The sequence below is a fragment of the Polypterus senegalus genome, unplaced genomic scaffold, assembly GCF_016835505.1.
Source record: "Polypterus senegalus isolate Bchr_013 unplaced genomic scaffold, ASM1683550v1 scaffold_5159, whole genome shotgun sequence".
NCBI lineage: Eukaryota > Metazoa > Chordata > Cladistia > Polypteriformes > Polypteridae > Polypterus > Polypterus senegalus.
The window spans coordinates 53,648-66,699 of record NW_024384876.1 but is presented as its reverse complement, the minus strand read 5'-3'; the positions used below and the strand labels follow the sequence as shown (position 1 = coordinate 66,699).

The 13,052-nt window shown below is 42.4% G+C and overlaps 1 protein-coding gene across 1 annotated transcript; it reads right to left on the bottom strand.

The window, feature by feature from the left end:
* Positions 1-2,865: 2,865 nt before the first annotated feature.
* Positions 2,866-12,781, bottom strand: LOC120522143 (NACHT, LRR and PYD domains-containing protein 3-like). Its single transcript, XM_039743283.1, has 5 exons — positions 12,775-12,781; positions 12,169-12,234; positions 4,197-4,465; positions 4,001-4,063; positions 2,866-3,824 (listed from the first exon to the last, which is right to left on the bottom strand). The coding sequence occupies exons 1-5, from the start codon at positions 12,779-12,781 to the stop codon at positions 3,039-3,041; spliced, it is 1,191 nt and encodes a 396-aa protein (XP_039599217.1). The 3' UTR covers positions 2,866-3,038.
* Positions 12,782-13,052: the final 271 nt, after the last annotated feature.

The following is a 13,052-nucleotide window of genomic DNA, read 5'->3' as shown; positions in this document are numbered from 1 at the left end:
TTCTGCCTGTTTCTGTGTCCCAGAGACTGGCTGTGGCCTCATTGCTGGATCGGTATACTCCAGCAAGAAGAAGAATTCAATATAAGCATCCAGGAATTCTTCATCAAAGTCAATCCATGTGTCTCCGTAGACTTTTTGTCCTTCTAGGTTTGTCATGTCAAGTATTATTTTTTTCAGCGATGATGGCATGAACTGTTCAAAACTTGTTTTGATGTCACTTATCCTTGTTATGGCAAACCTTGTGACCCCAGGAGTCATTCTGATGATATTTTCAGCAGCTGCCCTGCCAGTTGTCCTGCGAGTCTCGTCAGGTGGTACTAACCTCCAGGAGATACTGCCATTCTTGGACTGTAGTACTTCAGCTGGTGGGGAAACTGCTTCAGAGGTGATCTCCTCCTCATCAGTGTCGCTGTGCCACTCTGTAACTTGTCCTTCAGCTAGGATATGATCCAGAACTTGGAGTGCTGTGAATCTGGCCATTTTACCTCTGCAAATTAGATGCTTTCTCTCCAGTCACAATCACCAAACTGAACTGGTCTGGGTCTGTTTTGTCTGGGCTGTCTCTGTTTTTTTACTCGGGGGAGGTGTGAAGAGATAAGCCCCTGACTACAGCTCGGGGATGGGAGAGGCCTGCTACCTGACAGAGTTGTGTGGGGTGTGGGGGTTGCAGAGTGAGCTGAGAGTGTGTTTATACTGGAACTTAAGTTTGGCCAGGATTTATTGTTTTATGATCTCTTATTGTACCCTGGGTTGTGGCCGACCGCTAAGACCACAGGCAGTGAATTTCTGATTAGAGAAATAATTAACCTTTTTTTTTTTTTTTGTTTAAATGGAAGTTTCAGAAAAATGGAAAAAGCCTTGATGCAGTAAACAAAATGTATGTGGTACTTTTATGCATTTAAAACTTGAAACGGGTCGGTACCGACCCTAGGATATATTAATATGACCGCAGCACACGTGAAATAACTGAGCACTCACGTATGATTACTTGACATTCTACAGCACAAGTGATGTCAGCGACAGACACGACTCTTCTGTGGAGGGCACTGGCACAATGGCAGCCCCTCAGACGGGCACTTCAATTATTAGATGAGCCACAACGTGTTTTATAATGACTTTATTAAAAACAAAAAAAAGTTTTATTTTCAGAAAAATTGTTAACAAAGGTATTATGGAACTTGTGTTTCCTTTTAAAAGATTACATTTTGAATCTTTTTTTCTATACAAAGACGTTTCAGTGTTTAGGTGTGAGAGGCTGCAGCCCCACTTGTACTTAAAATGTTTTATCAACCATAAATAACGAGACCACCTCGAGTTAGTAGCGAGTTCTTTGTTTTCCTTATTTTTCAAAGTATTTACTTTGTTGTCCTAATTAGTCAGAATGATGTAAGTGGGGCGTCACTGTGATTTGATTTGGCTTTACACGGCTGGGGGGCTCCACATTCCTGACTACACCCGCGGTGCACGTGAAGGACGCAGCTGCTGCCGTTGGACGCCAATATGAGGTTGCTGGTGATTTGTGATTGACGAGTGAGGAGGTGAAATAAAACAAACTCAGCAATCGGGGAGAGACGACCGGCAGGAGAAAGTTGGTTTGTTGTCCCTTTAGTTCTTAGAGGAGTTCATTAGTGCTAACCGTGTTATTGTTATTAATGGGGACTCCCAGAATGCATTAGAAAGATGGCCGCATTTTAATTTAGTGTTACAGACAGCTGGTTCATTTACAGACCCTGTGAAAGCAGACTGAGGGGGGATTTTCATTTCAGGAGGGGAACTGATTTGGGAGAAGCGGCTCAGGTTTAGTGGACGGAGCGCTCAGGTTAGACCAGTGGTTTGTCTCGCCTTTGGAATCCACTTTAGCCAACTGATGGCTGCGGGCTCTTAGAGCTTGCTTTATTTATTTATTTATTTATTTATGTATTTATTTAGTTATTGTTTTTCCAAATTATCAATTATTCATTCTTTGCTTTGGTGTTTTGCAATTTGTTGTTTTGTTTTTTTATTTTTTTCCTGTGATGAACATTTTCTTTATTTTTGAATGCAAAGCGTCTGTTGCTATATTTGTCCTAATTTGTAATTGTGCCATCTCTGACCAGTGTCTGATCCTGTCATGTGACTGATGAGATCTACTGGGGAGCTAAGGAATATTTTGCTCACTTATCTCCTGCCACACCACACACCGCAGACGATGAAGACCCCACACAGGTTGTGTCCCGTCACTTGTCACTGTTCTGTGGACACTGAGGTGTGTTTGATCTTTCATATTCTCATGATGAAGGAGAGTCTCATTATTACCTGAGAGCTTCTTTAGACAAAAGTGAACATTCTACAGATTTGTAACTTGCTTATTGTTATTTAAAGTTATTAATTCCTGCAGCTATTAATGACATTTTTTAAATAACACACTCCAAAATTACAAAACAAGCTTTCAATGCACAGACATATCTAACAATAACACAAAATGACTTTTCTACAACTTTCTAATCAGTTGTATTTTTCTCATTTCTCAACAAAGAGGGTCTGAAAGTGAATTTATGTTCTCAAAGATTAATTCAAACAAACCAAGTATAAATTATTATTTGAGCTGCTGTTGTGCCTTTTCAGGTGGTACTGTGACACACAGCAGTGTATGTTCTGACATGGACCCTCGTCTATTTGTAGGCCTGACACCCCTGATGGACCCACTAATGTCACCCTCTGTGTCCACAGACAGTCAAACTAAACTCATGAAGGTTTTATTACTCACTCGACTCGTCTGCAGCAGATGAGCCCTGGCATCAGTCTCGTGATGCACTCTGGGGTGAGGATTGTGTTTGTCAGGTTGAGCTCCTCAAGTTCTTCACAGCAGCTGATGACAGAGCCCAGCACAGTCCAGAGGAGATAAAGTCATCTTACTAAAGTCCATCTTTAAATCCTTCCCAATGGCGTCTCTGATTAATTTGTCATTCTGAGTTTCATAGAGCCACCGACACACTCGCAGAGTTTCACTTTTATCTCGTCCTCAGTAGTGCCTGCTTCAGCTTTCTTCTTTACCCACTCTAGTATCTGCTTTGCTGTCTTCCTCTTAAACTCCCCATGACTCCCCCCAGTGTTTTAAACACAGAATCCCTGGCCAGTCCTGCCAGGAATCGAGTGAGAATCTCAAACCGGCCATCTTTACACAACTCCAACTTCACAAGCAGCTCCTCAATGTCTCCTGATGGATCGAGGTAGAAGGAGCAGGCGGCCATGAACTCCTGCAGGGTGAGGTGGTAGAATGTGTATGTTGTGTGCTCCAGAGTGCTTTCTCTCTGAAGGATTTCTTTGAGGAACCCTGAGAGGAATGGAGAGGACAGGACTGGCTGGAGACCAAAGGTGGACATGTCTTGATTTTCATAAAACACAAGAGTCCTGTTCACCACCCCATGATGAGCCATTTTCCCAAGTTTGACCAGAAAATCCCATAGATCCTCAGCTTCTCGTTTGTGTTTGGTGAGGATGTTGTGAAGGAACATCACAAAGAGCTCAGTGACAGTTCTGGGTGCAGCTCCTCTCTCTTCCTCAGGTGTCATGAAGTGGCTTTTCAGTACAGAGCAGATAATCCAGCAGTATGAGGGGTTGAAGCACATGGTGTACAGGATGGCGTTCTCCTCCACATACTGAAAAGCCTCAGAGCCCTGATCAGCATCACCAAAGAACTTCTTAAAGTACATCAGCCTTTGTTCAGGGAAGAACCCCAGGATCTCTGCAAATCGATCAACTCTCTCCATGTCCAGGGTCTCCAGGGCTGTTGGTCTGGTTGTATCAGGACTGTGCAGCCCTTCAGTAATGTCCTTCTGACCAGACTGGTGACCAGGGAGTGAACAGGAAAGTAGTCATCTATGTTTGAGCAGAACCGCTGCTGTGTAAAATATAGTTTGTGTTTGTACTCATCCAGGCCATCAAATATAAAGAGCAGAGATTCAGGTTTCTGAAGGATTTCTCTCAGTCTTGGGTCATTCAGATATTTATAGTGCCTTACAATCAGCCTGGTCAGAGGCATCTGTGGCTCTGTCTCTGTGTCTAGTAGGTTAAGCTCCCTGAACTTAAACAGGAACACAAAAGCAAACCTCTGGTACTGAGTGCCTCTGGCCCAGTCAAACATGATCTTCTGGACCATGGTGGTCTTCCAATTCCAGCCACCCCACTGACCACTACAATGTGAGGGTCTGTCTCACTTCCTGGACTCCTCCTAAAAGCTGCTCAGTCCAGATTCGCTCACATTTCTCTTTTGTCCACACCTTTATTAGCTCTGCATGTTGTCTCCCCATCTTCTCCAGTTCATGGTGAGTCTCACTGTAGGTTCTTTTGAATTGTTTAAAGACCATCACCTCTGTGTATCGAGTCTCAAAGCCAACAGCTCTGGTTTGTGGATCTCCAGGAGAAGTCTGATCCTCTATAGTTCTTGTAGATTCAGAAACACCTTCTCTGTGTGTCTCATGGAGACCTGAAAGTGATAAAGAGAACTTGTGAGAATAAAATTACTTTTGTAGGCTGACTTTGATGTTTAGGAGATGCCAGCTGATCCAGCATCTTGCAGTCAGGGTCACTAGCTAACCTGTGGTGCAGTTGGATATTACAGATCTTGCCCAGGTGTCTTTTAGGGGGATAGTGTGAACCTGAGAGGAGACTTAAAGCAGACAGATAGAAACAGGTGTGTTATTATTGGACATGCAGTACACACAAGGCTACAGGTGCACAGTAGCCAAGGGCTTCCACCCAGAGCAAGAAGTTACCAACCATTGTCAGGTCTTTGTGGAGCTTGATCGTGACTCTGACAATTCTGTGGAGGAAGAGCCTCAAAGATCACTTGAAAACCAGTCACCTCAGAAAGACAAAAGCAGTGAGAGTACAGGACTCAGTCACTAGAGGGATTGAGATTTTAGGTTTGTGTTCTTGTGTGGTTGACTCTTGTATGTTGTTGGGGGTTTAGTTCTCATTGGCCATACTGGAACAGAAGATAAATGTGTGGGTAGAGTGACACTTTGACAATCCTGGAGTTCCAAACTGACATGGTGGTCTTCTCTGAAGTTCTGAATTTTCAGTCCGTGTAAGACTGAGGAGATTAGAAGTTTAAACGAGTGGCTCATCTTGGGGTAGGATAGAAGGGCACAGGTTTATGGGGCATTGGGATGCCTTTACAAGATGCATTTGATCAGAAGGGACACCAATGTGGGGTTGTTAGGTAGGACAAATAAGTAGATAACTCAAAGACCAGGGGAGAGAGGGTATCAGGGAGGTACAACAGGCCAGGTTTAAAACATCACATAAACAGATAACCACAGCAATGTAATAACAAAACAAAAAGAGAAGTACCTACTTAAAGATAAAGAGTCAAAGCTAATTGAGTAATACATTGTAATACTTGTCTTAAATTCATTTAAAAAGTAAACTTAACGAGTTGTTCTGTGTAACTGAAAAACAGTGGACTGAGAAAATATTCTGACTCCATCCCTTTCTGCAGATTTTATTGTGTTACACATTTAATTTTAAATAGATACATGTGATGTTTTTGCCTATCCATCAACAGCCCATAATAACCAATTAAAAACATGTTTTCAGAAAATTGTTCAGATTTACTAAACATCAAAATCTGTAATCTCTCATTAATAGAAGTGTTTAGCCACTTAATTCAGTACACTGAAGAAGCCCCTTTGGTAGCTTTTCAAACTTCTGGTCTTCTGGGCAAGTGTTAAATAGCTTTGCACACCTGGATTTGTTGAGTTTATCTCATTCTTCTTGGCAGATCCTCTCACGCTCCATTAGATTGGATGGGAAGAGATTTTTTTCCCTCACACTCTCAGAGTTCTTTATATTGTCATATGCCTTTTACATGACAGGAGCTTCCATCTAGCAAATCTCCAAGATATGACTGGATTGCTGCTGAGATGGATATCCTTCTTTCTGATTCTCCCATCTCAGCAGAGGACTTCTGAATCTCTAAGAGTGACAATTGGATTGTTGGTCACTTTCTTGACTGAGGCCCTTCTTGCCTAGCTACTCAATCTGACTGGATTGAAAAGTCTTCATGAAGAGTCCTGGGGCCTCATGTATAAACGGTGCGTACGCACAGAAATGTTGCGTAAGAACTTTTCCACGTTCAAATCGCGATGTATAAAACCTACACTTGGCGTAAAGCCACGCACTTTTCCACGGTACCTCATGCCTTGTCGTACGCAAGTTCTCCGCTCGGTTTTGCAGACTGGCGGCACCCAGCGTCAAAGCAGTGCTACTGTTCCTGTGTGGTTACTCATTATTTTCATGACACGGCTTTATAAATACACAGAAACTAACCGCATATTGTTTATTAGTGTAATGCATCTGATTGTAATTAACTTGTAACAATATAATGGTCCAGGGAACAGCCATAGTATTCCAAATACCATAACTGCTTTAGCGTTGTTACTCTCACTGCACCTTCCTCTTCTTATTTTTCTTCTTCTTCTTTCAGCTGCTCCCGTTAGGAGTTGCCACAGCGGATCATCTTTTTCCATATTACTCTCACTGCACGACTCGGAGTATTTATATCACTGTATCTGAGTGTGAATCACAGCAGCAACTGATCGGAAAAAGAATTATCGGTATACAGCTTCAAGGACACGCTGTCTCAGCCACTGCAAAACGTTTTAAAGCCTTTCCTGTACAGACCTCGCGGTTCAGAAACAGTTTAATCCCAAGAACTTTAAATGCACTCAATCAATTGCTCCTTGTAGAACTGTTAGTACTTATAAGTACAATCACCCCACTGTAAACTTGCACTACAGTTATAATATCGCACAACCTGCCACTTTATAAAGCGCGTATTTACATATGATGACGATATCATTTTTAAGGTGAAATGCAGCAAAATATGTTTGTTAAATTATACAGATAAAACTTTAACTTCGTTTAAATAATCTATATTCTTCACTGGAAGTGTCGTTAAGGATAAAATAATTTAACATGTACTACGAAGATAATTCAATGTTCTTTAAACGTTTTGAAGAATCGGCTAAGCTTACAGATGGCTTAACGTCTATTACAGAGCTGATTGTGTGGCGATCGGTTACTTGGGGAAAGAAAAGCACTGACTGCAGTGACGGCTACGCCAATATATATTGAATATAAAACAGAAAGAGAAAATAACAACATAGCTAAAAACGCAGCGACATATTTCGGCAAACGTTAAATGCTTGTGTCATGAGCACCCTGAGTACTGCTGCAATAAATTATTTCGTCGAAGTGAAACACATGTTTAATAATGTGCTTTAACTCCTATCATCATGAAAATGACATCATGTATACATCTCAGTATTTTAGTTATTCAGAGAGCTGTAATATCACGAATGTAATGGACTCTGTGTCCAGTTGGAGGAAGAGAGCCAGTTTAAGAAGCAAGTAGTGATTCACACACATAGAGCACATACGAGTAGAAGATCAAATACAAAACAAAGCATTTAACGTGCTACTTTAATTACGATGTGATTTGAGAAACTGGTTAATTAAACGATTTTAAGATGAAGTTTATGATGTTCTACTTTAATGACAAAATAAACTACATGATTAAAGTGGAAATGTCAAGATTGAAGTTGACATTTCGTGCTTTTTCCTCACCGTGTGCCTTTTTTCTCTGTACCCTAATAAACTTTCATATTACACTCAGACAGTGGGCTTACAACTCGGCTTCTCACGGCGACTTTGATATGTGAATTCTTTTTATTTCCGCACTGTGCGATTTTGTGAATTTGAGCTTTCAAGTTTCTCCAACACACTATGTCACTCGATCAGCTTCCTTTTGTTGATTATACCACAGTTTATTTGAACAAATAGTATGTTTTTCCTTTGCCTCCACTTGGTATTCGCTGAAATTCTTATATTTTCCCCCGTGCTTTTCCCATTGTCTTTTCACAGAAGGCTGAGTTTAAGGGCGATTTATATTGATTTGCATATTCAAAAGGCGTAATTCTGGGAGGAGTTGGGGCGTTACATAATGCTGCGTGCACGCGTAGTTTTCACGCTGATCGGGATTTATGTAGCGGAAGAACGTGGAAGTTGGAGTACGCACAGATTCCTGCATCTGGATTTTTCTGTGCGTAAGCACATTTCGCTTTTGTGCTTACGCCTGTTATAGTGCGAGTTCTACGCGGCGTTATACATGAGGCCTCTGGTGCCTGTCCAGAATTTGTCATCAATGCCAGGATTGGCCTCACTTTCCACCACCCTCCAACTAGACTGCCCAGCCATGTTTACTCCAGCTGCTCCCCTCAGTGGGTTTTGTGATCCCTGTTGGTTTCAGAAGACTATTCCAACTGTGGTTCTCTTGGTAATGAGATCAGTGAGAGTGAGAAGAAGATCCTGAGGTCACTACAGAAGAAACTGAACAGGACGGGACGGCAGATGTACATCGACACATGAGAAAACTGGACATGCTGATCAACTGACCCCTGTGATGGTGCCCCTTTCCACTCCCTCTAAATTCTTCTTTTATTCTTTTATAATCCCTCTCCACTCTCCTCCACATTTAATAAACTCTCCATGTCTTCTTCTCAGCCTGTGTGCTTCTTCTTTAAACTCACTTGTGTTTCTCCACCCTATAACCCTGATCTGGTCAACAAACTCCAGAAGTTCAGACATGAGACCCCTGAGTTTCACCAGCAAGAGAACCACAGTTGGAATAGTCTTCTGAAACCAACAGGGATCACAAAGCCCACTGAGGGGAGCAGCAGGAGCAAACATGGGTGGGCAGTCCAGGTTGTGCGATATTATAACTGTAGTGCAAGTTTACAGTGAGGTGATTGTACTTATAAGTACAAACAGTTCTACAAGGAGCACTTGATTGGCTGCATTTAAAGTTCTTGGGATTAAACTGTTTTGAACTGCGAGGTCTGTACAGGAAAGGCTTTAAAACGTTTTGCCGTGGCTGAGGTGGCGTGTGCTTGAAGCTGTATACTGATAATTCTCTTTCCGATCAGCTGCTGCTGTGATTCACACTCCGATACAGTGCCATAAATACTCCGAGTGGTGCAGTGAGAGTAATATGGAAAAAGATGATCCGCTGTGGCAACTCCTAACGGGAGGAGCTGAAAGAAGAAGAAGAAGAAGAAGAAGAAGAAGAAGAAGAAGAAGAAGAAGAAGAAGAAGAAGGAGAAGTGAGAGTAACAACACTAAAGCAGTTATGGTATTTGGAATACTATGGTTGTTCCCTGACCATTATATTGTTACGAGTTAATTACAATCAGATGCATTACACTAATAAACAATATGTTAGTTTCTGTGTATTTATAAAGCGCGTCATGAAAATAATGAGTAACCACACAAGAACAGTACTATTGCTTTGACGCTGGGTGCCGCCAGTTTGCAAAACCGAGCGGAGAACTTGCGTCGACAAGGCATGAGGTACCGTGGAAAAGTGCGTGGCTTTACGCCAAGTGTAGGTTTTATACATCGCGATTTGAACGTGGAAAAGTTCTTACGCAACATTTCTGTGCGTACGCACCGTTTATACATGAGGCCCTGGTGTTTTAGACTTCTTCCATTACACAATTAGATTGGCCACTGTGTTCCTGTGAACACTGAAAGCTTTACAAATGATTTTATCCCTTGGCTTCATTCCATGATTCAGCATAACTTGATTGTGGAGGTCTACAAGGTCTCCTTGGACTTCATGACGTGTTTTTGTCCTGACATGCAGTGTGAATTGTTGGAACTTCTATGCACAGGGACATGTTCACCTTTCTGAAGGACGTCCAATCAATTCAGGGGCCACAGGTGGACTCTAATCAAGCTCTTGAAACATCTCAAGGAGAATGACAGTAAACAAGAGGCACCTGAGCACAATTTGGAGTGTCACAGCAAATGGTCTAAAGACTTCTAAGAATGAAATATTTCAGTTTTTGATATTGAATAATTTTAAAACTTTTTGAAAACGTGGTCACTTTGTTGACACCTATTTTCCTCTGATAAGCAAACTGCAGAGGACCAAGATGTTCTGAAACCAGAAGTTGGAGCTGTTTCAGGACCAGCCTGTAAGAGATCTTCATGATGTGTGTAATAAGAGAAACTGAAGTCCTTTCGATCACTTGATCACAGCAGCACATGTGAGGGACTGCATGGGTTTAGATGAGAAGATCATGTCTCACCAGTAAAGTGAAATTGCATGAGGAAGCAACAAAAGAAAATTACTAGATATGTGTAAAAGAAATGTGAATTAAGGGCACAGTCTTTTGGTGGGTGCAGAATTGACTTAAACAGAAGAAGCAAAGAATTGTTAGGAGAGGAGCCTTATCAGAATTAGATCACCATAACAGTGGAGCCCCTCAGAGTTCAGTATTGGGGCTGCTGTTCTGTTCAATATAAATAAATGATCAAACACTTCACTCTTACAATGAGATCAAACTGGGTGTAATGGTACATAATGCAGAACCAGTCAATTTTTACAGAGGATTTGGAGTGCTTAGAAATTTGGACACAAATGTGGCTGATGAGATTTAATGTACACAAATGTAAAGTATTACATGTGAGAAGTACATTGATTTGAATACATGGTGGGGTCTGAAACTTAAAAGTGACCCTTATAGAAAAGACCTGGGAATTGTAGTCAAATGATCTTTATTACATTGAGACAGTGGACAGGAGCCATGAATTAGGCTAGCAGGATGCCAGGTCATATAGCACCCCATGTGGAGTACAAGTCATGTTAAGTTATACTAAAGCTTCATAACACACTAGTGATGCCTTATCTGGTGTGCTGTGTACAATTTTGGTATTTGGACTACAAAACATGTATTAAGCACTAAAGAAATTCCAAAGATAAGCAATAAGGCTGATTCAGAACTGAGGTCTGCACTATGAGGACAGACTGAAGGAACTCAACCTTTTCAGATTAAGAAGATGGAGATGAAGATATCATAATTTAAGTTTTTAATGTTAGGAAAGTAATTTAAATGTCACACAAATAGTTTTCTCCACAAAGAGAACAAGAGACACATGGAAAAAGTGACCAACCAGTGTGGTGGAGTGTAGGACTTTAAGACCCTTCAAACCTGACAGTTATTTTGGAAAAGATTTGGAGAACAGAATTAGTGACCAGGATGAAAACCACACTGTTCCTCCTGAATCCGAGGTGAGTGTTGGACTCCGCCAGGGCTGATCTTTGTCACCGATTCTGTTCATAACTTTTATGGACAGAATTTCTAGGCGCAGCCAGGGTGTTAAAGGGGTCCAGTTTGGTAGACTCAGGATTGGGTCACTGCTTTTTGCAGATGATGTTGTCCTGTTTGCTTCATCAGGCCGTGATCTTCAGCTCTCTCTGGATCAGTTCGCAGCTGAGTGTGAAGCGGCTGGGATGAGAATCAGCACCTCCAAATCCAAGACCATGGTCCTCAGCCGGAAAAGGGTGGAGTGCCCTCTCAGGGTTGGGGGAGAGATCCTGCCCCAAGTGGAGGAGTTCAAGTATCTCGGGGTCTTGTTCACGAGTGAAGGAAGAATGGAGCATGAGATCGACAGGCGGATCGGTGCTGCAATCGCAGTGATGCAGACTCTGCATCGGTCTGTCGTGGTGAAAAAGGAGCTGAGCCGTAAGGCAAAGCTTTCAATTTACTAGTCGATCTACGCTCCTACCCTCACCTATGGTCATGAGCTATGGGTAGTGACCGAAAGAACGAGATTGCGAATACAAGCGGCTGAAATGAGTTTCCTCCGCAGGGTGTCTGGGCTTTCCCTTAAAGATAAGGTGAGAAGCTCAGTCATCCGGGAGGGGCTCAGAGTAGAGCCGCTGCTCCTCCGCATCGAGAGGAGTCAGATGAGGTGGCTCGGGCATCTGATCAGGATGCCTCCTGGACGCCTCCCTGGTGAGGTGTTCCGGGCACGTCCAACCGGGAGGAGGCCCCAGGGAAGACCCAGGACACGCTGGAGGGACTATGTCTCCTGGCTGGCCTGGGAACGCCTTGGGATTCTCCCGGAAGAGCTGGAAGAAATGGCCGGGGAGAGGGAAGTCTGGGCCTCTCTGCTTAAGCTGCTGCCCCCGCGACCCGACCTCGGATAAGCGGAAGAGGACGGATGGATGGATGGAGAATTAGTGAGCTTATTGGGATGAATGGCCTGATGTCGTTGCATTTGGTCCGATGTTCTAACGGGGAGCAGATGACTGGAGACACAAAACCAATGGCTTACCTTTAAGACGATTATCAGTGGGAGCGGGATGGAGACTGGCCTGAATGTCCTTCAAGAGGTCTGGTCCTGGTGAGACAACAAGAGAGACAGAAGAGACAATTACAGCAGTAAAGGGGCAGATAAACACAAAGATAAAGTGAGCACAGTCAGATGTACAGAAAAATATCAAAACTAACAGACTGCTGCTAATGTGGATTTTGTTTTGCACCAATGAAGAGTTAACGTTTGAAAGCAAAGAGCAAACCACCAATGTGTGTCCATATTGGGAGGTCTGCAATTAACTGTCCTGGAAAGAAGATCAAGAAAATGACACACCAGACAGTATTAGGAACCGCAGACATATTGTGTGTGTTTATCATGCTGAGCAGAGCAGAGGGCAAAGTGGGGAGCAGTGACTCTTTACTGAGACCTCAGGGGAACAACAAGCTTCATGGGGATCTGAGGGAGAAATGTCTGAAAATACAAACATGATGAGCATGAGTGTGGGCATCTGGGGGCATCTAAAGCTCATATTTACAAACACCAACCTGAGAGGTGTGCTAAGATCAGAGGTGTCAGAAAACAACAGAATCTGTAACCTTCTGTTACAGATAGAAAAAAATTTACTGATCATTCTGGTGGGCTATAAGTGTAGACTTATAAAGTGTAGAAGAAGTGACATGCAAGTCAATATGCGGTCATGACTAGACTTTATGACTAACTAACTAGTGATGGTTATCTTATCTCTACATTTTATTAGTTTATTGTTCTCTTCTTTCAGGGTTAATTCATCTTGGTTGTATTCATTTTGCTAACATTTGAACAAAAGGTTGTTAAGGTGAAACAAAAAATCACTTTGCTGTCCCAATATAAGCGAGTATTTTTCAGTTTCTTTGTTACACCTT

Bases quoted from the DNA above. Each gene is read 5' to 3' on its own strand.
- LOC120522143 (XM_039743283.1), bottom strand. The intron at 4,466-12,168 runs GTAAGCCATTGG...TATCACTTTCAG, and splicing joins CACTGATAATCGTCTTAAAG to GTCTCCATGAGACACACAGA. The intron at 3,825-4,000 runs GTAAGGCACTAT...CCTGGTCACCAG, and splicing joins TGCCTCTGACCAGGCTGATT to TCTGGTCAGAAGGACATTAC.